The sequence below is a fragment of the Lynx canadensis genome, chromosome C1 (genome assembly GCF_007474595.2).
Source record: "Lynx canadensis isolate LIC74 chromosome C1, mLynCan4.pri.v2, whole genome shotgun sequence".
In the NCBI taxonomy this organism is placed as follows: domain Eukaryota; kingdom Metazoa; phylum Chordata; class Mammalia; order Carnivora; family Felidae; genus Lynx; species Lynx canadensis.
The window spans coordinates 166,018,754-166,043,712 of NC_044310.1; the positions used below are offsets into that span (position 1 = coordinate 166,018,754).

At 39.6% G+C, this 24,959-nt stretch overlaps 1 protein-coding gene across 4 annotated transcripts; it reads right to left on the reverse strand.

Annotated features, from left to right (window-relative positions):
• Positions 1-1,040: 1,040 nt before the first annotated feature.
• PRKRA (protein activator of interferon induced protein kinase EIF2AK2) lies at positions 1,041-24,830 on the reverse strand. Of its 4 annotated transcripts, XM_030325846.1 has the most exons (8): positions 23,824-24,830; positions 23,103-23,272; positions 19,700-19,781; positions 17,521-17,599; positions 16,345-16,462; positions 14,750-14,844; positions 5,024-5,198; positions 1,041-1,406 (listed from the first exon to the last, which is right to left on the reverse strand). In XM_030325846.1, the coding sequence occupies exons 1-8, from the start codon at positions 23,886-23,888 to the stop codon at positions 1,249-1,251; spliced, it is 942 nt and encodes a 313-aa protein (XP_030181706.1). In that variant the 5' UTR covers positions 23,889-24,830; the 3' UTR covers positions 1,041-1,248. The 4 variants fall into 4 exon arrangements, with proteins under 4 accessions (XP_030181706.1, XP_030181710.1, XP_030181709.1 ...); XM_030325850.1 differs by lacking the exon at positions 23,103-23,272 and having other exon boundaries at positions 23,824-24,066; XM_030325849.1 differs by lacking the exon at positions 23,103-23,272 and having other exon boundaries at positions 18,514-19,781; positions 23,824-23,900.
• Positions 24,831-24,959: the final 129 nt, after the last annotated feature.

A 24,959-nucleotide genomic window follows, 5' to 3' on the forward strand; every position in this document is an offset into this window, starting at 1 on the left:
TGAAACAGTGTTCTTTACAGTTTTAAAGAAGTTACATGCAGTGGTTTTCCTTTATTGTTTTGTTCTTCTCAAAGGATTCCACTTAGGTCTGATTTTTTCCCAGACAGAAAAATACTTGTTACATACTTCCTACTAGATTATCACTTGAGATTGTCAAAACCTACCTTTATCATTCAGCGCTCCCTTGCTCTGAAGCTTTCCCTGAGCTCTGAAAACAGGCCTGAGACTTCCATCTAATCTACAAAAGGAACACTATCCACTGGTGCTGGCAGATGGACCGCTTGAGGTGTTAGATGATGATATATGGAAACATAAAAGGCAAAATTCAGATTTGCTCATGAAGCTTCTCTCTTAACCTTTCAATCATTCATTGCTTTGTTTGAAACATTCTTGCAATGGAATTGAGTTATAATTCAATTTTAAGTTTTTGGGTTTTTTGGGTAATCTTACTAATGCTTTTTCAACTGCTAACTCATCTACAAACAGTTATGTTGAGGAAAAAGACCAACTTGCAGTTGCTTAGAGAAAATATGGAAGTGATTCATCACGTATACATTTGTAAATTTTTGCTCAGGCCATAGGTTTTTTCCTCAACTTTGATCTTCAGAAGTACACTAGAGATACTTAAATAATAGAATATCCACATTATGTCACTCACAAGAATGTCTAAAAAGAAGGGGCCAAAGTCAGGTCAGTAACACTTTAATAAAACGAACGGAATCTGTTGTAACAACAGCTTTTTATTACATGGATTCAAATGAACAGCAGACCAATCATGTTCCCTGAAATTCAACACTCACATTCAACAGAGGCCTGATAGTGCGCTCCTCAACGCTTGTAGTTCTAAGGGGCTTCCTTCGAATTCCCTTTACAAAGCCTTGCGCAAAGAAGAGGTTAAGCACCAGTAAGAAAGACTGTTGCTAGCAGTAGTTTTAGTCTTCATCATCTTCATCATGGTCATCAACAACAAACATGCAATTTCTTCCTTCTATGTACATGGCATTGTAAAATGGGTGCTACACTCTGCCTATGGTACAAAGTTTATAAATACAATATACCAATACAAAGTTGAAGCCATTAAAAAGAGCTTAATAACTACCAGGAGATAATTAAATCTGGGATGTTGATGGACTCTATGAAGAGATTTAGAAATGACACACAAACTCAAACATAGTAAACATTTTACTTGGGAAGGGGTGAAAGGGGGACTTCTTATGTGCTACGGGGGGTTTCTAAGTTGCTTCAGGCTTACTTTCTTTCTGCTATTATCTTTAAATACTGTAAAGCATTGTGAGCTGCGTCACTCTGGGCATTGCCACAGGAGATCCCGGAGCCATGACAGACTGTGATGGGACTGGTGGATAGTTCAGCGAGACACTGATACTGTCCATTGGCACTCAGCTCTTCTGCAATGACATTCAAACGGCACAGTTAAGACCAAGTGGATAGAAAGCAGATTCTCTGTGAAAGCAAGTTTTTACTATTGTCTTCCTTTATAGACCTATGGTATAGGACTCTGCTTCCTCCACATCTTTATCATCCTTATACAAACAGACACCAAAACACAACTGATCAACTCTAGTAGCTCTCAAACACAACTGGGCTTCATAATCACCTGACGGAGCTCAAAAGAAATGCAGGCTCAATCAGACACACAGGACTAGGGGTTGGAGTAGCCAGATTCTTGCATTTCCTCTTGCAATTCTAATGTGTCTAGTTGAACAGTGTTTGCAAACTGAACCACAGTGACTTTTTTAGAGAGAAAAAAACCATTTGCTAGAGAACTAGAGAGACTGTCTTCTTCCCTATGAAGTCTAGAGTTACTTTCAGTAGACATCTGAATCAGGAAATACAGGGTTCAGAGCAAGACTTCTCTCTTGCCTTCAATGTTCTTTTGTTATACATCAATGCAGATAGTCTAGCTCCATACTGCATATGGGTTAGGGTGTTTTAAAAATACCTAAACTCACGAAACAGTTTAGGTATGAGGATCCATCTCATCAATGGATCAATCACTGTCACTAAAGACGGTTAGATGACACAAGGGAAAGAGGTAGAAACAGGTGAGTTACAATTTGTTAAAAGTGGTCATGATTAAACGCTATTTCAGCTAGAGTCCATATAACAGGAAACATCCAGATACAGTGGAATGACATCATGTGTGAAGAGGCTTTCTAGTGCTGGCGTTGAGACTCTTTTGTTTTCTTTTAAATTGAGGTAAAATTCACATAACATAATGTTAACCACTTTAAAGTGAACTATTCAGTAGGATTTAGTACGTTCACGATGTTGTGCAACCACCACCTCTCACTAGTTACACAACATTCACAACATTTCATTTCCCCCAGAAGAAACACCAGATACATCAAGCAGTTGCTCCCTGTTTCCCCTCCCCTGAAGCTCCTGGCAACCATCTTGGATTAACCTACCCTGGATATTTGATATAAACGGTATCATACAACATGACCCTTTTGTGTCTGGCTTCTTTCACTTAGTATGTTTTCGAGGTTCATCCATGTTGTAGCATGTAGCAGAACTTCACTTCTTTTCATGGCTGAATAATAATAATTGCATGTATATCCCATGACTGATTTATCCATTCATCTGCTTATGGACATTTGGGCTGTTTCCACCTTTTGGCTACTGTGAAAAGTACTACTATGAACATGTGTGTACAAGTATTTGTTCGAATACCAGTTTACAATTCTTCTGGGTATATACCCAGCAGGATTGCTAGGTCATATGGTAACTCATTCGAAGAGCAGCAAAACTCCTGTTTTCCACTGCAGCTCAACCATTTTCCATTCCCACCAGCAGTGAGGAATGCTACAATTTCTCTACATCTTTGTCAACATTTGTTATCTTCTATTTTCTTCATCATAGTCATCATCCCAGTGGGTCTGAATTAGTACCTCACTGTGGCTTTGATTTGCATTTCCCTGATGACTAATAATAGTGAGATCTTTTTGTATGCTGTTGGCCTTTTGCATATCTATTTTGGAGAACATTTAGGTTCTTTGGAAGGTAACTGCATGGACGTTAGGCCAAATTAGGGGCACCTGGGTGGCTCAGTTGGTTGAGTGTCCAATTTCAGCTCAGGTCATGATCTCATAGTTCATGAGTTTGAGCCCTGTGTCAGGCTCTGTGCTGACAGCTCGGAGCCTAAAGCCTGCTTCGGATTCGGTGTCTCCCTATCTCTCTCTCTCTGCCCCTCCCCAGCCTGCTTTGTCTCTCTCTCAAACAAATAAACCGAATTAAAAAAAAAAAAAGGCCAAATTAGCTGTGGTTTTTAGATTGCTGTTCTATATTTACAAGAACTACTTAGTTCTTAAAATTGGTAAGATTCGTTTTAAAGGCATCATTAATTCATAATCTCAAAGGCCATCTTAAGTTTCCTTCTTTTCCCAGATTCAAAACCATCCATAGTCCTATTCATAACATGGCTTATTCATCTCTGTATCTTAAACACTCAACAAAGTGTAGATACTTACAAATATGTTTGTGGGAGATGCAGGAGAGAAGCATCAAAGGAAAAGACTTCAAAAGGGAAGGGCTGGAGAAGGTACAAGGCCTTAGGACATGTTTACATAGCTGACCACTGCTGCTGCTGCGTAAGGAATGCCTAGAGCCATTAACATTGTCCAGGGCGGATCCTCCTTCACACCTGACCCTTCCTAGTGTTGTAGAAACCAATTAACTCGAAATTCAACCTTGAAAAGCTAAGCCATTAGATTGATTAACACACTTGCTTAGCTGACTTTATGCACGTAGTCTTTAGCAATTATCCTAATAAAAAGAAGCTTCATTCTGGGGGTCTTCATTCTGACTCAAGTATGAGGACCTTCACTTAACTGCACTTTGTTTGTGGACTCATCTTTTGTGACTCCGGCCATACTCCCTGCAACATATTTATTGAATGAATCGTCTCCCATCAGCCATCTTTTCTGACAATGTGTCCGTACTAAATTCCCAGGTTCTGCATCATTTTCAGTATATTAAGATACTGCACTCGGGAAGTAGCAGACAATCAGAAGTTCTTTAAGCACCTAAACACCACAGCTAACAGCTCCTTCAAGCTAGGTCCCCATAGCCCACTGGGGATGCTATAAGGGATATCAAATTCTTCACATATTACACATGTTAAGTCAAGACACCAAAGACACATGCACACAGGCCACAAACACAGGCCGGCTTTATAAAGCTAATTAAAATCCAAACTGACTTTCTATGTAATTTGTCCACGTTTGTCTATCTAAGTGATTAAGAGCTCGAGGAAATCTAGAATAGCTGGGATGGAACAGAGTTATAAAGTACTTGTCCCCACTGATCTCCTTGAATGGGCATATGGTGACAAAGTGGAGAGAAGGGGTCTGGCCCCCACAACCTTGGTACTTATTCTAGAAATATGGGTGCCTTTTTATTTGTCAAGCTCTCCATCAGGGCTAGTTTAATAGACACAGTATCTGTGTCTAGGGGACTCCTCCCCTAATCTGACTCTACCACTAACTAGCTGTCATCTCAGGCAAGTTTCCGAACCTTTCCTGTGCCTTACTTTCTTTCCTTATATGTAAAAATAATAGACCTATTTCACAGGATTAGTTTGAGAATTCAGTTAAGTTGAAATATGTAATATCCCCACAACAGTGCCTGGCCTATAATAAAACTATAAATATGAGCTACTGTTTTTATTATTACAACTGTATAGATGATAGCTATTAGCATTATTTATAAGAATAGGACAGACAGATCAATGATAAATATTACTATTCTAATTATATATATGTATAAAATATGTAATTATACATAAAAATGTATTTATAAATGTATGTGTGTGTGTGTATATATATATATACACATATATATAAAAAAAATATATATATATATATATATATATATATATATATATATATATTTTATATTTGTAATCCCTGGTCAATGAAATAAATTATAACACAGGTTTTGTTTTTCAAATACATTTTAAAAAGAAACAGGTTTTGAGGTAAGCTAAGGAAAAAAATCATACCTATATCCAAATATGTTATATTAAAACCTTGTTCCTTGGCGATTTCACTAAGCAGCTGGATGTAATCTGTATTTGGAATACTGAGGAGGCTTCTTTTCAGTAAGTTGATCTTTTCACCAGGAGAATTCCTCAAGGAATGCCAAGTACATCCTAAAGAATGTCCTACTACATTTGTCTGAAAAACAGATGAAAATTAAGACTTTTAACTCTGACTGGGCTCTAATGCTATGATATAATTAAAAGTATTTATTAGGCACATTTAATGCTCTCTACCAGAGAGCGTGTTTAAAAGGATACCATTTGGTTAAACTTCCCATTTAAAGTAGACAACACCAACAAGGACACTCTTAACAAATACCACAATGTTACAGAAGAAAGAAACACATACAATAATATACTGGAAGTATTTAAAAATACTTTTGTGTAGGACAAAGGTCTCTTAGCCAAATTTTCTGATGGCCACATTAAGATGTATGTTAAAAAAAAGATGTCTTAAGAAATTTAAGAGCAGTATAAACCAACCTGCAAATAACTGAATCTGCCTAATGGAGCAATTTACAAATTAAAATAAAAACCAATGTTCTTATCTTCATGATTTCCTGTATTAAATACCAACCAATCATTGTAACTAACAGCTGTAGAGCAGAAAACAAACTGTAGAAAAGGTGCGATGTGCAAGTTAGGTTTGAGAAGAACAAGTCATTCAAATGAAAGGAAGGACGTCTAAAAGTTCTTATCAGACTTTTCCCAGATCCCAACCGAGTTTATGGTTTTTGTTTTCTTTTATCCCCTTTTCTTTATTCTCCCTTATATCCATCCCTTTCTACCATGTTCGTTTATTTTTCTCAAATTGCTTTCATATCGTACGCCAAAAACAAAGTAGGGCAAGCTATTCTTAGTCTTATTTATTTTTAAAATTTTATTTTTTAATATAACTTGTCAAGTTGGCTAACATACAGTGTATACAGTGTGCTCTTGGTTTTGGGGGTAGATTCCTGGGATTCACTGTTTACATACAACACCCAGTGCTCATCCCAACAAGTGCCTTCCTCAATGCCCATCACCCATTTCCCCCTCTCTCCTATCCCCTCCATCAACCCTCAGTTTATTCTCTGTATTTAAGAGTCTCTTATGGTTTGCCTCCCTTCCTCTCTGTTTATAACTATTTTTTTTCTCCTTCCCTTTCCCCATGGCCTTCTGTTGTTTCTCAAGTTCCATATGAGTGAAAACATGTATCTGTCTTTCTCTATTTCACTTACCATAATATCTTCCAGTTCCATCCATGTTGCTGCAAATGGCAGGATTTCATTCTTTCTTATTGCCAAGTAGTATTCCATTGTATACATAATCACACCTTATCATTTCATCAGTTAGACATTTAGGCTCTTTCCATAATTTGGCTATTGTTGAAAGCACTGCTATAAACATTGGGGTACATATGCCCTTTCGAATCAGCACTCCTGTATGCTTTGGATAAATTCCTAGTAGTGCCATTGCTGGGTCATAGGGTAGTTCTCCTTTTAATTTTTTGAGAAACCTCCATTCTGTTTTCCAGAGCAGCTGCCTCAGTTTGCATTCCCACCAACAGTGCAAGAGGGTTCCCATTTCTCCACATCCTCACCAACATCTGTTGTTGCCTGAGTTGTTAATTTTAGCCACTCTGACTGGTGTGAGGTGGTATCTCAGTGTAGTTTTGATTGGTATTTCCCTGATGATGAGTGATGTTGAGCATCTTTTCATGTGTCGGTTGGCCATCTGGATGTCTTCTTTGGAAAAGTGTCTATCCACATCTTCTGCCCATTTCTTCACTGGATTATTAGTTTTTTTGGGTGTTGAGTTTGATAAGTTCTTTATAGATTTCTTTATAGACTAACCCTTTATCCAATATGTCATTTGCAAATATCTTTTCCCATTCTGTTGGTTGCCTTCTAGCTTTGTTGATTGTTCCCTTCACTGTGCAGAAGTTTTTTATGTTGATGAGGTCCCAATAGTTCATTTTTGCTTTTAATTCCCTTGCCTTTGGAGACGTGTTGAGCAAGAAATTGCTGCAGCTGAGGTCAAAGAGGTTGTTGCCTATTTTATTCTCTAGGGTTTTGATGGTTTCCTGTCTCATATTTAGGTCTTTCACCCATTTTGAGTTTATTTTTGTGTATGGTGTGAGAATGTGGCCCAGTTTCATTCTTCTGCATGTTGCTGTCCAGTTCTCTGAGCACCATTTGCTAAAGAGACTGTCTTTTTTCCATTGGATACTCTTTCTTGCTTTGTCTAGGATTAGTTGGCCATACATTCGTGGGTCCAATTCTGGGTTCTCTATTCTATTCCACTGGTCTATGTGTCTGTTTTTGTGCCACTACCATACTGTCTTGATGATTACAACTTTGTAGTAAAGGCTAAAGTCTGGGATTGTGATGCCTCCCACTTGTTTTCTTTTCAACATTACTTTAGCTATTCAGGGTCTTTTGTGGTTCTGTACAAATTTTAGAATTGTTTATTCTAGCTTTGAGAAGAATGCTGATGCTATTTTGATTGGGATTGCACTGAATGTGTAGATTGCTTTGGATAGTATTGACATTTTAACAATATTTGTTCTTCCAATCCATGAGTGTAGAACATTTTTCCACTTCTTTGTGTCCTCTTCAATTTCCTTCATGAGTTTTCTATTGTTTTCAGCATACAGATCTTTTACATCTTTGGTTAGGTTTATTCCTAGGTATTTTATGGTTCTTGGTGCAATGGTAAATGGGATCGATTTCTTGATTTCTCTTTCTGTTGCTTCATTAGTGGTGTATAGAAATGTAACCCTCAAGAAAGTTGGGATAGAAGGAACATACCTTAACATAAAAGCCATACATGAAAAGCCCACAGCTAATATCATCCTTAATGGGGAAAAACTGAGAGCTTTCCCCCTGAGATCAGGAACATGATGGGGATGTCCACTCTCACCAGTGTTGTTTAACATAGTGTTAGAAGTCCTAGCTTCAGCAACCAGACAACAAAACGAAATAAAAGGCATCCAAATTGGCAAAGAAGAAGTCAAACTTTCACTTTTCGCAGATGACATGATACTCTATGTGGAAAACTTGAAAGGCTCCACCAAAAAGCTGCTAGAACTGATACATGAATTCAGCACAGTTGCAGGACAGAAAATCTTAGTCTTAATTATTAGTGAGCCTGACAGAGGTTAAAGAATTTTCAAAAAGATCACAGGGATGGCCAGTATATAGAACTGAATAATCTACAAAATTTATTAAATAGAGGGTTTTTTTACTAATAAAATTGTAATTATTTTTTTATTTAAATTCTAGTTAATACATAGTGTAGTACTGGTTTCAGGAGAATTTAGTGATTCATCATTTACATATACCACCCAGTGCTCATCCTAACAAGTACCCTCCTTAATAGTCCTCACTCATTTAGCCTATCCCCCAACCCATATCCTCTCCAGCAACCCTGTGTACTTTGTCTCTTATGGTTTGCCTTCTTCCTCTCTTTATATTTTTCCTTCCCTTCCCCTATGTTCACTTATTGTTTCTCAAATTCCACATGAGTGAAAAAATAGGATAGTTGTCTTTTTCTGACATATTTTGCTTAGTATTAACACATTCTAGTTCCATCCATATTGCAACTGGCGAGACTTCATTCTTTTTGAATTTCGTAATTGTGTATACACACACACACACACACACACACACACATCTTTATCCATTCATCAGTCAATGGACATTTGGGCCCTTTCCATAGTTTGGCTATTGCTGATAATGCTGCCATAAACATTGGGCTACACGTGCCCTTTCGAATCAGCATTTTTGTATCCTTTGGCTAAATACCTAGTAGTGCAATTGCTGGGTCATAGGGTAGTTCTACTTTTACTTTTTTGAAGAACTTCCGCACTGTTTTCCACAGCAGCTGCACCAGATTGTATTCCCACCAGCAGTGCAAAAGTGTTTCCCTTTCTCCACATCCTTGCCAACATCTGTTGTTGCCTGAGTTGTTAATTTTAGCCACTCTGACTGGTGTGAGGTGGTATCTCAATGTGGTTTTGATTTGTATTTCCCTGATGATGAGTGATGTTGAACATCTTTTCATGTGTCTGTTGGCCATCTGGATGTCTTCTTTAGAAAAGTGTCTATTCATGTCTTCTGCCCATTTCTTCACTGGATTATTAGTTTTTTTGGGTGTTGAGTTTGATAAGTTCTTTATAGATTTTGGATACTAACCCTTTATCTGATTTGTTGTTTGCAAAAATCTTCTCCCATTCCATAGGCTGCCTTTTAGTTTTGTTGTTTCCTTCACTGTGCAGAAGCTTTTTATGTTGATGAGGTCCCAATAGTTCATTTTTGCTTTTGTTTCCCTTGCCTCCAGGGACATGTCTAGTAAAAAGTTGCTGTGGCCAAGGTCGAAGAGGTTGCTGCCTGTTTTCTCTAGGATTTGGATGGTATCCTGTAGGTCTTTCATCCATTTTGAGTTTGTTTTTGTGTTTGGTATAAGAACATAGTCCAGCTTCATTCTTCTACATGTTGCTGTCCAATTTTCCCAACACTATTTGAAGAGACTTGTCTTTTTTCCATTGGATATTCTTTCCTGCTTTGTTGCAGATTAATTGGCCATACATTTGTGGGTCCATTTCTGGGTTCTCTATTCTGGTCCATGGATCAGTAGGTCTGTTATCATGCCATTAATATACTATCTTGATGATTACAGCTTTCTAAAACAACATGAAGTCTGGGACTGTGATGCATCTAGCTTTGGTTTTCTTTTTCAACATTATTTTGGCTATTCAGGATCTTTAAATAGAATTTCATATTCCTTAGTTGGAAATTTAAAATTTGGTTTTTAAAAAGTATCATTCTTTGATATAGTAATTGCAATAGGAACAAATATATAATGAAAAATAGTCTCTTTTGCTTACTATCTCTACCCAGGAATCTTATGTTGCCCTCCCCAGAGGTACTTAATGTTGAAACATTTCTTCAATATCCTTCTATAACTGTTCTAAATTCAAGCACACACAGTCTTCTTTTCAAACAAAAATGATAGCTTACTCTTCTACATCTTGTTCATTTTTCTCATGTCAATGCACATATATGCACTATATTTATCTTACCAGTCTTCAATTATGGGTTTTAGGTTATTTCTGATTTCTTGCTTTTACTAACAATGTTACAATAAAACTCTTTTGCACTTGGATGTCTTTACCTGTAGGATAATTTCTAGAAGTAGAACTGAGTCACAGAACATGTATGCTTTTAATTTTGATAAACACTTCCAGACTGATTTCTAAACCAATTTATACCTCCATCAACATTCTTGGAGGGTGCTTGTTTTCGGATACCCTCACCAACAGCAGGTGCTATCGAACTTTGTAGGTTTCATCAATCTAAAAGGTGAAAATTGTTATCTAGTTTAATGTCCATGAATGAAGCTGATCTTTTTTTTTTTTAACCATTTGTATTTCTTCTACAGGGTTATCTTTTTTATTGATGTGTAAGAGCTTTTTATGTGGTACAGAAAACAGTCCATTTATAGATCAGTGTTCCAAATAATTTCTTCTTTCTTATTCTTAGTTTTATTTACAGATTTTACTGCCATATAATAATAGGTTTTGTGTAGTCAAATTTATAAATCGTCTACTACTTTATAGCTTATAAGTTATACTAAAATGCTTTTCCCTATGCTAAGAATTTTAAAAAGGAAAGCTCTTCCAAGTTTTCTCATACTTGGTTTCAATTCTTATGGTCACACTTTTTTTGTTTTTTTAATTTTTTTTTTTTTTTTACACATTTATTTATTTTTGAGAGACAGAGAGAGACAGCATGAGCAGGGGAGGAGCAGAGAGAGATGGAGACACAGAATCAGAAGCAGGCTCCAGGGTCCGAGCTGTCAGCACAGAGCCCGATGCGGGGCCCGAACCCACGAACCGTGAGATCATGACCTGAGCCGAAGTTGGACACTTAACTGACTGAGCCACACAGGCACCCCATGGTCATACTTTTTTTTTAATGTTTAGTTTTGAGAGCGAGAGTGCGAGCAGCGGAGGGGCAGAGAGAGAGGGAGATACAGAATCCAAAGCAGGCTCCAGCTCTGAGCTGTCAGCACAGAGCCTGTCAATTCTTATGTTCACATTTTGATCCATCTGAAATTTATTTAGATTTAAGGAATAAGGAAGCAACCTAAATATGTCACACATGCACAGGTATATACAGCTTCCTCTCCCTTCCTCCCTGCAAATGTGGCTGTTAAGTTACTTCTACATTATTTATTGAATAATCCATCCTCTTACCCATTGATTTGAAATCTCACTGTTATCATATCCTATACTCCTATATGATTATGGTCTATACTTGGATTCTCTATTTTATCCTTTGTCTATTCCTGTACTGGTACGTGTTTTATCACTATAGATTTACAGTATATCTGGTAAGGTATAACCCCACCTTCGGCACTCTTTCTTTTCAGTTTTCTTGGCTATTCTTGAGAGTTCATTTTTCCAGATAAATGCAGTAAAGCTGTATTGAGATCCAAAGTGAATTCCAGTAGATTATTTGTTTGCTTCTTTGTTTGGTTTTTAAAGTTTATTTATTTTGAGACACAGAGAAGGAGAATGAGCAGGGGAGGGGCAGAGAAAGAGGGAGAGACAGAGAATCCCAAGAAGGTTCAATGCTGTCAACCCAGACCCTGATGGCTTGATCTTATCAACAGGGAGATCATGACCTCAGCCCAAATCAAGAGTCAGATGCTTAACCAACTGAGCCACCCAGGTGCCCCAAATTCCAGTAGATTTTGAGACTACATTACCTTCTTAAGTACTATATTAACAATATTGAGTCTTCCTATTGTTAATAAAGAAACAGCTTTACATATATTCAATTTCTGTTAAATCCTTCAGTAAAGTTTTAAAGTTTTTTTCACATGGGTCCTGCACATTTCATTTTACGTTCATTCCCTGGCACATTATCCTCTTTTCTATTGTTGAAAATAAGATCTCTTTTATTCTACCTCTTAATATCTATAAATAAACTGTTGATTTTTTTCAAGTACACTTTAAAACAGATTTCTATTTTACTATAAAATGATCAATGTTACCAAGCTCCATAACTTTTGTTAAGTAATACACACACACAACAAAAAGTCAAATAGTACAGAATTATAAAAGCAATAATCCTGAGCTTTGCTCCATCCCTACCTTTGGTCCCCTTTCCAGAAGCAATTTTTAAGTATCCTCTTTAATTATTGTGGTGGTTACTTTCATAACTGTAAATAATATGAAAAGCTATTGATTTTATATATTAATTTTATGATCAATTACCTTGATAAATTCTCTTATTCTAGCAGATTTTATAGGAACACAATCATATTATTTGCAGTTAATGATCATTTATATCTCCTTTTTTTGATTTTCAACCTCTTATTGTTTTCTCTTGTCTAATTATATCGATTGGTACCTCTATAACAAGGTTTAAAAAGTGCCATTAGTGGATATCATTATCATATTTATGAAATTAATGGGAAGGGATGTAATAAGTAAATACATAACTATGATTTTGATTTTTTTTGAGGTATATATTTTGAATCACAATAGGGATATGTTAATAGTGTTTATCAATGATTGTCAAATATCTTTTTGGCACCCATTGGGAAGATTGTTTTTCTCTGACCCATTAATGTGATTAATTATAGTAACAGATTTACTAACCTTGAAATATCCTTGCATTCCTGAAATAAACCCAACCTCTCTATGGTATATTATTCTTTTATTGTTCCACTGAATATATTACTAAGGTTTTTCACTATAAGGGAGATTAATCCATAATTTTTTTCCACCAGGATTTGCTATTGTCAGGTTTTGGTGTTAGTGTTATTGTTGTTTTGAAAAATAAATTTAGAAGCTTCCCCTATGTTATGGACGTATTGCCTGGAAGAGTTTAAATAGCATTGGAAATTACCTCTTCCTTGAAGATTTAACAGAATTCACCTATAAACCAATCTGTGCTTTGTGATTCTGGTGTCATCTCTGATCCAATTTTAAAAGAAGTGGATGCAATGTTTTATGTTTTTCTATTAAAAAGGTAAAACCAAAATCATATTAATGTGTATGTCTTTGACTTTTTTTCTCTAAGAATGAGCCCTTATTTTATCATAAACTTGGCACTGCTATAATCTTCACTTCTCATTCCCTACCTCATAAACACTCAGATCATGAATGTACCACAAGATGTATCTATCTCTAAATATCAGAATCGCAAGTAATATGTCACGTGTAGCCTAACCTCTTAAGCTTTACATTTGTTTGCCCAGCTGCCTACTATCTTTACTTAACATATTCTACAAACATTTCAGATTCAATACATTCTGCATTTAACTTACTATCTTCTCCCCCTTAAATCCCACTCATCTTCTGTGTTCCCCATATTATTAAATGGTGCCATCATCTACTCAGTTGCCAATCTAAAAATGTTTATTTCCCTCGTTTTCCTTACTCCCCACATCCAATCAGTTACCATGCCCCATTCACTTCGGTTTTCGAAATAATTTTTACACACTGACCATTTCAACTGCCACCAGTGTAGTAGAGGCCACCATCATTTCCCATTCCTTTTCTGTAACAATATTCTAGCACGTCTCTAAGACTTAGTCACTCACCACAGTGCAGCCGGTGATTCCACTTCTAATCCTGTCCTTCCCAGATTAAAATTCCTAATGATTTTGCTCTGCCCTCAGGATAGAATTTAATCTCTTTACTATAATAGTCCCTTCCAGATTTAATCCCTCTTTGCCTCTCTGGCCTGACTGTTTGAGACGCCCTCCTCCAAATTTATGCTCTATCCACACCAAATTATGTAGGGTTCCCGGATGGCATATAATGTATTACTCCTAGGTGTCTGTACGTGCTTTTTTTTTTTTTTTTTTTTCCTTTTTGGGTTTCTTTTCTCCTGTTCTCATCCTAAGGTCTTGACTTAGATATTACTTCCTGCAAGAAGTCTTCCTGAAACCCCTGGTCTTGGCTGGATCCTTCTCCTACGTTCCCGAGCACCCTCTCTATGGACCAGTTTGTTGGGGTCTTTTCTCTTTCAGTAGGCTACAAATTCCCTAGGGGCAGAAACTGTCTTATTCACAGTATGCACAGCACTTGACACAAAGTTTGGCACACAGTATGAGCTCACTAAATGTTTGCTGAGTGGATAAATGAATGCATGAACAAAGGCATGGGAATGCATTGTTAATTTGAAGGCAAAAATGGCACTACTGGCCTATCATTTTATTTTATTTTATTTTTTTAATTTTTTTTTTCAACGTTTATTTATTTTTGGGACCGAGAGAGACAGAGCATGAACGGGGGAGGGGCAGAGAGAGAGGGAGACACAGAATCGGAAACAGGCTCCAGGCTCTGAGCCATCAGCCCAGAGCCCGACGCGGGGCTCGAACTCCCGGACCGCGAGATCGTGACCTGGCTGAAGTTGGACGCTTAACCGACTGCGCCACCCAGGCGCCCCAAGGCCTATCATTTTAGAATCCATCATATGATTTTGAATTTGATTGTGTCTCCCAAGCCCTCTTACCTAGTCACCCCATGACAACTAAAACTGGGGTGGTGTAGAACTGAACAGTGAGGAGATTTTTAAAAATTGCAACTCTGAGGTGTCTATACAAGAAGGAATCTAGGGAAGTTTCCTACAGTAAGAGCTACTTAATCACATTGACATCATAGGTGTCTTGATCATTACTCACTAAAGAAATGTGGTTCTCCGGAGAAATATTACTGAATTTGGCAAGAAACTTCTCAGCAGCGTTTCTCTTGGCTTGTTTTTTTGATGCCCCCTTTCCTAAATAATTAAAAAAAAAAAAAGTAGGTTTAGGAAAGAAATTAATGTCCACAGAGAATAATCAGATGCATAAAATATTGTTTTTGATGATTTTTATACACTATTCTTTTGCTGACCTGCCATCTTTGCTTGTTGTACCTCATACAACTGTTAATTCTTACATTTCTGAAGGCACTTCTTTGGCAGTTTATCTTTAATAAACTTTAACTATCTTTAATAGTTATACTTGTGTTTGGAACAGCTCTATTTCCCTATGCCTAGCTTCAATGAATCCCATTTGGTTTAACTGTGACCAAGCATTCACATTTATCAAGGTACATTTGAATTGTAACTCTTATCTCTTGATGCCGACTTCTTGCTTGTAACCTTCTATACACTGACAACTGTGTGGAATTTTTTTTAACACGAATAAAAAGGGCTTAGGGAAGATAACTGCAGTTGAAAGACATGATAAGTATCATCTACTTCCATCTTTTTATTTTATAGATTTAAAACGTGAGGCCCAGAGGGATTAGTGATCGGCCTACCTTTGCACACCAAGGACTGCATCAAGCATGGGAGCTGAAGTTCCCACTTCTGGTTCAGTGCTTTCTGCATTGGTCCACACTGCCTCTCAAGGGCAAACAGTTGCTTACTATTTGAAACTACTATCTAGCCAAGGTAAAATTTCATTTCATGCCATTTTAAAAATGATAGAAACAGGCTGCAGAAGTGAAAATAGGAACCCTCACTAGTGCTCTATTAAGAGACTTTTTCCTTGTAGTTTCTGGCCTTTACAACACGGAAGTTGCTACCATTCAAAAGGATGATTTCTACTTTATTTTTATCTCACGCTAGTTTTTGCCACCTAGCCTCTTATTAATCATCTTGTCTTCAAATGTCATCTTCTTCTAGTCCTCCAATCTTCTACAATAGTTGTTGAAACTCCTAAGAGGTTCACTATTGCTTTTTTCTAAAATGATTTTTAAGTCACTAACACATCAGTGCAGACTGTGTAAAGGGTCAATTATTTGCTAGTTTCCATTACATGATTTTCCATGATTCTGAAAAATATCAAATTAATAAGTATAAAAATTCTTTAAAAAAAATTTTTTTTAAATGTTTATTTATTTTTGAAGGAGAGAGAGACAGAGTGTGAGCAGGGGAGGGGCAGAGAGAGAGAGGGAGACAGAGAATCCGAAGCAGGCTCCAGGCTCTGAGCTGTCAGCACAGAGCCCAGCACGGGGCTCGAACTCACAAACTGCGAGATCATGACCTGAGCTGATCATGATCGGACGCTTAACCGACTGAGCCACCCAGGCGCCCCTGAAGTATAAGAATTCTTATGCCAAATATTTAACTTAAGTTCAATTGCAGAAAGAGACAGTAGAACAGGAGTGTATCAATTTTTCCCCACAGAAAAATTTGAAAGGAAATCACAACAGAAATTTCTATAGTCATTCATCATGTAAAAGTATTTCAAATGTCTTCAGTTTTAAGAGAGTAAAAAGAAGTAACTACCAGTTTCCATAAATGACTCGAGCCTGCAAATTGTGGTATATTCTCTCTTGTGAGCAGGTCCTCCCTCTTGCGAAAGGGTATATTCAGGAAGTCTCCAGCCATGATGAATAGCCAATTCCTAGAAAGTGGAGATGCGGCTTTAGTAGTAATTTTTTTATGCAATGGCTTAATCACATAAACGATATTCTTTCATGATTTTGATCCCATTTCTAAGTTTGAAAGGAATAATGATATTCTGCAATGAAAAAATGGGGGAAGACCCTACATTCCCCATAAATACTCCAGCATTTTATATCTTGCAAGCCCACAATACTAAAACTGAAGCAGTTTACCGCTAGGATAGGAATGGTGTTCTTCCATTAAGCCATAGAGAGCCAATATCAAAGAGCTCATAGAGAAAGAGGAGCTACTATTGCCCTCTCGGGGAACATCAGTGAGGACATCTACAGGTCTCACTGTCATTCAGTTCCTAATGCCTCTCTTTCCTAGTTATAGACTTCCTGCCCACAGCTAGCTAACTACTGCATTGCAACAACAGCAAGATGAGCAGAGGCGGCAAACAGACAGACTTGGACAAAGCTGAGGAAAGATCAGGGGAGAACACTATGGAAAAACTCAGATAGCAAGAAAGGGACCAAAGGACTGGCTGGGTAATAGGGAGGGGAGCTGTCCAACAGAGCACATGGATAATCTGCAAGAAGGATATTCCACATGCAGAAATTCAAAGCTGAGGTTTTTTGTTTGTTTGTTTGTTTTATAGAATAAGTAAATAAACTACTTCCCCTTTCTTGGGTTAGGCTACCCGATTTGGGTTCTTTATAAAGTCTTCTGTTCTAAACAGAAGTAGAAAGAGGTTTGTCACAAGAGTGGCAAGAAATATTCTTAAAGTATAAAACACTCTACCCATGTGCACTGAGGTCCTGTTGATCTCAAATGAGAATTCCACAAACCAAAGGCAGATACTGTATATGGAAGAAAATCCAAAACGTAAATAAATAGGAAAATAATTTCAAGTTAGTGCTGTAATATCTAATGATCACAACTGGGAAAACAAAATATCATACCATCTTATCTCTAAAATATTTATTCCTTATTTCAGCCCTTGTGATATCATCAATACATGACATCTTTCTTCAATAGACAACATGTTAAGTAAGGAAAAACTGTGCAACGTACCTGTAATGAACCAATAGGATTAAGCTGGTTCTTTGGTTGCTTAGAAGGGTCGGGCATTAAGGGGTCAGGAACTGCAAAGCTAAACATTTTTTTAAAGTGTTATAAAACAAAATACTTTCCCCCAAACTATTAAATAAATGACAAGCATTTCCTATTTAATCCTCTATGCCTTTGCTCTTGCTTCTTCATGGAGTGCTTTTCTTTCCCACCTGAATGAGAACATGATTTATCTATTATCCGAGATATATCTCAAATGTCACTTCCACTAAGAAACCTATCCTGTTACTCCAATGAAACATAATCTCTCCCTCCTTAGAACTGTTGACATTTGGGTTGACCCTTTCTTAGGCAAATTATATGACCATAAATTATACTCTTACAAATACATGTAATTTGTCCATCCCTCACCACACCTCTCCTGTGTTCAGACTGTCAAATCCTTGATGGTAGGGCCTACGGATTACTTACCTTCATAAGCCTTGTAGTGCTTTGTATATTATGTGTTCAATAAAAATGTATTTAAATAAAGCATACTAATGTTACAGCCACAAAAAGGGAAGACTAACAATTAGGCAATTTAGCCTGGTAAGGTGAATGATACAGGTCATAAAGTTGTTTTTTCCCCTCATATAATTATGGAAGAAAGATTTGTTTGATATATCATCTGCTCTATGCTAGAATGATCCTCCTAAGACTTACATATATCCTGCATAAAATAGATGGCCTGCATGAATCTGGTTCCAGCATGTGGGGATTGTAATTAGGGAAAAAGAGAACAATCTCTTCTAACTAGTTTAAATTTACTAGTTAGTTGGGGGATGAGTGTGTAACACTGAATAAAGCTGCATTCAAGGTTACTATCACCTACAAGGCTGAAGAGTCATTTCTTTGGTGACAAAAAAGGTTCAGTTATTGGCACTTCTTCAAGTTTCCTTTCCACCTGCCAGAACTTCAAGCTTTACATAGGCTGATGAGATATGAATATTCACTTACAATGCTGCACGCCGAAGCTACCCAAATAATTGTGATGGAGAAGTGAGAAAGTCTCTGTATTAAATCAGGCCACTTTAGCCCTGATAACAGCTTAGTAATTCCCATCTTATCTGTCAAGAAGCACAAATATATAGTAAAGTTTGTTAGCCTTTTTTGCTGACAAAGCGAAGTGCCCATGTGCAGAAAGGACACTACGTACACTCATTTCTACAAATGTACTCAACACTTTGGGTTGACCTTTGGACTGCACAGAAATAGCATGGTCACCACCAGCGAGGGGAGAATCCAATACCTGCCATGCCATTTGGCATGTCTAGAAAGCCAGCATAAATCAACTATAACATATGACCCCAAAGAATCAAGAATCATTTTGTGAGATCTGAAGTTTGTCAATGCTTCATTCTAAACTACTCAAATGGTTTGGAAGAGCTTAGAAATGGGAGGAGCACTGCATGAGGACCTAAGTACGTGCTAAAGCAAAAGTTTTGAGGCTGGAGAAAAACTCATCCTAAATTCCCATGGGCCTCTGCTGTCAACTATGAACAGATAAACCAGACTGAACTCCAAGAATAACTGAGTGCACGTAAAGAGAATCTGAAGGCTCAGCATGCCCCAGGACGTGTCCATCAGAAACCAAAGGACATCATCCAATGATACATGAGATGCTCCGGGACCAATACTCTCCAAAAGCACCTGAAGTGATAACACAAATTCATTTTGGAAAAATCACGTCAAGAATTAACATCCCCCTTAACATCTTCTTGTATTTGTTATACATTCCATAATAAAAGGAAATCTCTTTGTCTCCTTCTAAATTAGAATTCCTAAGAGTATTTTCCACTGATCTTTTTCCACTTCATTCCTTGTTTTCTGTAGTACAGAAGTTACTAAAGTCTTAATACAGTAAGATACTTGCCAGAAAAGCTGGGGTTTTGTATTGTCGCATCCCAGTGAGGGGGGAAAACGCCTAGTTCACGAGAGCTTTCATTTAACAGTTAATTGGTGGACTGAATTTCTTAAGGATAAAGTTGCCTTTAATGGTGACAGGTTTTCACAAGGAAATAGAATTTTAGAGCTAAATACTAACAGCTGTTGACTTTGTTGCTTTTGTGACCATGTTCAAAATTTTAATCTTACCTCAGCCATGATATTTTTGAGCTGCAGAATACAAAGAAATTTAGCTCACCAAATACTTGCATTGGCTTTCAAAATGTTTATGGCAGCCTCTGCAGCTCTATGTTTCGCCAGCTTCTTACTTGTACCTTCACCTGAATTAAGGTTAAGAAAAAAATGTTTTTATATGCTGTGAAAATATTAGGCTTGCATAGGTGTTTGCATAATGCAAAACAAAGTCAGTACAGTTTTTGTATATATACACACAGGTAATAAAAACATACTACATACTGTAACAAAATATTCACCATATGAAATTAATATATGAAAAACCCATGATTTTAAACATTTTACCTATTTAACTTTATGAATCCCTATATTAAAAAAATCTGCATATGTTTATTACATAAAATGGTAATGAAGTAGGCCATGCCACACTTTATGAAAAATACAACTTAGTATTTTACTTTTCCTTCTTCCTAGAGAGAGAGGAAATTCTTCTGTAGCAAGAAGTTTTCTTCAAAGGAGCAGAGCTACTTATATCAACCCTATTTGACAGCAAAATGTACACAATTTTATTCTAATCGTCCATCCTATACTGGATTAAAGCCCTGACTGGCTAAGCAGTCCTAGATACATGTTGGGTACAGTGGGAGAAGGTTTATACGGGTAAGATGAGAATTTATGTTATGTGTCTTTGATATAATCTGTATCTCTTAGTAGTCAATGGGGTGGCAGGGGGTAGCCCTGACTAATCACTGAAATTGAAGCCTAATTTCAGTAAGAAATCACACCTGCTAAATAGTAAATCCAACTAATTTCCTTCTGAGTTCAAACTAGGTGTTGAGAACCCTTCAAAAGTGGTACCAAAGTGCTGATGTCCATTTCTCCACTGTGGAAGAAAGAAAAGGGATATGGAATGAATTTCAACTGTGACTCTCAAATGTCTGAGGACATACAACCCATATGCCTTTATCTACTAACATAGTTATGAGGGATACGGTGGAATATGAAACAGAATCCCTGCCCTCAAAGAGCACACAGCCCAGTATGGGATTTCGCCTGTAAATACGCATCTGAAATACAGTCGTATGTGTTACAACAAGCCTAAGTGCAGGCTGGAGGGGAAGCACACAAAAGGGGTAGCTCCTCTACTTGGGAAGGATTCAGAAAGTTTTCATGCAGGAAGAGAGAACTCAATGAGGACATAAAAGATTAGTAAAAGCTAGTAATGTGAAGAAAGTTGGGGGTTAGGAAGAGTATTCTAGGCAGAGAAAAGAACACCTGCAAAGGTTCAGAGGCAACACAGAGCATAGTGTTCTCAAGAGCTCCAATCAGTTGGTAGGTGAATGCTTAAGGAGATGAGTTTTGAGATGAAAGGCTACAGAGTTGGAGGGTAGGAAGGGGGATCAAAGAACAGTCTCCGAAATCTGTGCTTCTCAAACTTTAATGTCCCTAGTAATTGCCTGGGAATTTTGTTAAAATGCAGACTCTGATCCAGCAGGTCTGGCATGGGGCCTGATATTCTAGAGCAGTTGCTTCAAGTGCCCAGGTGATACTAATGTTGCTGCTGATCACACATTTTGAGAAGCAAGGCTGTTAAGTCCTATTAAGAAACCTGTATCTATCCAGAGGATGATGGGCAAACCACCGAATGGATTTTAACAGCAAGGACACAAAAAGATTTGAATGCCAGTGTCCTTTGAGGAATGGACAGCCTGAGACTGGAAGCTGAGAGAGCAACTGTGAGATAGCAGCTGTGGCCCAAGTGCGCGAAGACAGCGGCCGAGACACCAGCAATGAAAACAAAAGGGAAGGAGGCAGGTACCAGAGACGCTTAGGAAGTAAGACTTAGTGGAAGAGTGGCCAAGAGGCAGAGGGATGGGAAGGAGTCAAGAAAATGAAACCCAACACTCTGCTATGAGCGAATGGGTGATGGTGGTGCCTTTACTGAGCTAGGGAATAGAAGTGGAATAGATCTAAGGGAAAAGAGATGGATTCAGTCTGGGCCATCCAAGTGAAGATGCCCAGCAAGCACAGGTTGGAAGACTGTTCTGTAACTGGGGCTGGGTTGAAGACGGATTTCAGAATTATCAGCCTTTAGATAGTATTTGAAGCTGTGGAGGCACATAAACTTGCATAGGAAGACAGGGCAGTGTGGGGAGAGTAGGGGACCTACACAGAATGGTTGGTGGCCATAGGCTGTTAATCTTAAAGGGAAAAAGACCATTTCTTTTCTTAAATTTTCGCTGAATATTTAAAAATAGATCTGCTAAAGGAGTAATGTGATGATTGTATGGTTCATAATGAGTAAACTTGTAGCTGGCATTTACAATCCACCTGTCTCATATAGACAAAAAAGCCTCAAGATTTTCTTAAAGCAGTTTCAAGGAAAATAGTGGATTCCAGATTTTCAGGGACCTAAGCAAATGATGCCTTTCGTTTACCAGATGGTGCAACTCCAGCCTTCTTGTGGAATTGTTTTCTTAGCATTCTTCCAAATTTAGTATTCAATATTTTTTGTATTTGCAATTAAATATACATAAGAAATAGAATGCCTACATTTACAAATGGGCAACTTCAGTTATTTGTTCAAGCTCACAGACCATAATAAGGGGAGTCTGAATTCTGAAACTTCATTGCTATGTGACTTTGGGCATGTTACTGATAATCTCTCTGAATCTGTTTCCTCATGTATAAAAAGGGAGATGAGGGGCACCTGGGTGGCTCAGTCAGTTAAGCCTCCCACTTTGGCTCAGGTTGTGATCTCATAGTTCCTGGGTTCGAGCCCTGCATTGGGGGCACATCGGGCTCTGTGCTGACAGCTCGGAGCCTGGAGCCTACTTCAGATTCTGTGTTTTCCTCTCTCTCTCTGCCTCTCCCCTGCTCGTGCTCTCTTTCTCAAAAATAAAATAAACATGAAAAAAACTGAAAAAAAAAAAAAGGAGATGACATCTTACTAAAACCTGTACAGGGTCAGGAACTAGAAGGTGCTATGAAATGCGGTATTTGAGGCTTCTGTCTTCCTCATTTTGTTTGGATACAGAATCAAGTGTGGTACAACGGGCCTAAAGTCCCAGATGGACACTATGGACAAAGAGAAGAGGCTCAGAATATTTTGGGATCAGGTCTCTTGGCATCTGCTATAATCTATGATACTATGAAACTTGTCAGCACCTACTGACCCAGCTATGGTTGCTCCAAAAACCTTTCCTGCTTCTAATTCTTGGAAGAACCGTAGGAGGATCTTAAGGTATGTTTCTAAGCTTCTCTTGGTGTCGGGAGAGGAGAAAATGAAGGAGAGAATCAGATGAAGTTGGAAAGTCCCCATGACCTGAGATGAGAGGTCTCAGTTTCAAGAGCCTGCTCCTCACAGCTGTCCCTGGTTTAAAAAGGGCACTTTTCCGAACTGAAAAGCAATACCAAGTCTTGCCGGCCAACCCACATGGTCATCGGGGTTAACTGAGCACACAGACCTGTGCAGGTTATGTCACCAACGGTTACTCTGAAGGTGAAAGTGGGTACGTGTATTTGCACATCGGATCTTTCACATTCATAAACCGGGATGTTCTTGGTCTTCATGCCGTATTCGTGTAATACTTGAATCGGTGTTTTCCCTGGCTTAGCTGTAATCATCTTCCCCAAACTGCAAAAACCAGAAAAGGTGTGCCTTGCATGCCAAAGCGGAGAGGGAAGCAGAAGCATACAGAGGCTAGATTTGACTGCTACCAACAGTGATGCGGGAGGCGCCGAAGCTCCCCTGCGGCCAGCACCAGCGATGGCGAAGCGCACCAGTCTCCCAGCCCCGCTGCGGCGGGCAACCGGCAGGGTGAAAGGGGCTGTAAGGAGACAACTTAAAAGCGGGTGGGGAGGATTCGCTCGGGTCTTGGGTGCTGTTACCGCTCAGGACCAACCCCACATAAACCCCCTCCCGGGCGGCAGCCGCGGGCCATCTCCGCCCACCCCGCGCGCGCACCGAGACCGCAAGCGGGGCGGGGCCAGGCCGCAGACCCCGGCCCGCGCGCCGCCGGGAGGGCGGAGCCGAGTGCCGGCGGGTCCGCCCGCAGCCGCGCGGGCGAAAGCGCCGGGAGGGAGCTCTACCCAGAATGCCGCTGGAAAGCGGGCTCTCCCGCCCCGCCTCTTGTGCCCACCACTCCCGGCCCTGCCCGGCTCGGCCCCGATCGTTCTGGCGCTGACCTGAAGGTCCCGCTGTCCTCCCGCTCCAGCGGCGGGGCCGCAGCGCGATGCCTGCTCTGGGACATAGCGAAGAAAGGACGGTCTGGCGGCAGGCGGAAGAGCGGTGCCGAGCGACGTCCTCGCTCCCCGGGTCAGCCGGTCCCCGAGAGGAGCGCTCCAGCGGTGCCGCCTCCTCCGACTCCCCCTTCTCTCCCGGCTTGCGTCCCTCTTGCGAAGGGGACGGGCGAAGGCGGAGCCTCGGTGCAGCAGCGCCGGCCACGCCCCCTCGCTGTCTGGGCTGCGGGTCTTACTCTAAGGTGGGCCCCGCCCGCCGGTTCGCGGGTCTCCTGGGCGTCCGGCCCGCCCCTTTTCTTTCAGACTCCGCCCCTCTCTCGGTCTCTCTCGGTCCCGCTCGGTCCCGCTTGCTCCCGCCAGTACCCTGCTGTAGTCCCGCGGCTCCCGGGTGCTCGTTTCTCCGCTCCCCCCATGGCCTTGAGGAGGCCGCAGTTTTGTGTCCTTAAACAGGCGGTTTCCGGCCCGGAGAGGCGGCTTGTCGGTCGGCGAGCCTCACACTATGTGAGGACTGAGCTCAGCATTCTTGGTGGTGGGGCTGGGGGAAGTTAAGAATTGTGGTTGCGTCACCTTATGAAAAAGATTTCAAAATTCTAAATGCAAAATTGCTACGGAGCGTCCCCGGGCCTGGCCCCTAAGCTTGCGATTCGCGGTCTATCCGCCCCTGAGGGCTTCGGTGGGCTCTCCCGATTCGAGGCCTGCCTGGAGGAGCTTTCAGGAATGTCCGGAGACCCCCTCCCGCCTGGTAGTCTCCATTGTCTCTAGGCTTTCGTCTCGAGAGGAATGCGGGGCCGGCGAATTTGAGCAAGGCCCGTTAGGTGTAAACGAAGGCTTTTGTGTGGGCTCCAGTTAAATGCTGTTTCTGCACACCTGTGTTGCTAGTCGTTAATTGCGATTGCCTGGGATGCACCGCCTTTGGTGGAGATCAGAGAGCGACGGTGGAAGTGTCGCTTAGGGGTTTGCTAGGCACTTGGGAAATGACTCCCTGTGCTTTCTCTGTGTTGAAGATTGCACTATGCTTTTCCCACAAAGGGACATTATTAAAAACTTTTTCTTTTTGGTTTTGGTGGGTTTTTGTTTGTTTT

What these genes read in the sequence shown, in the direction of transcription:
- PRKRA (XM_030325846.1), bottom strand. Translation starts at nt 23,888, where the DNA reads ATGTCCCAGAGCAGGCATCGCGCTGCGGCCCCGCCGCTGGAGCGGGAG. An exon ending in GAGGACAGCGGGACCTTCAG is followed by an intron (nt 23,273 to 23,823) that starts GTCAGCGCCAGA and finishes TGGTTTTTGCAG; the next exon opens with TTTGGGGAAGATGATTACAG. An exon ending in TATAACATATTTGGATATAG is followed by an intron (nt 1,407 to 5,023) that starts GTATGATTTTTT and finishes ATGTCATTGCAG; the next exon opens with AAGAGCTGAGTGCCAATGGA.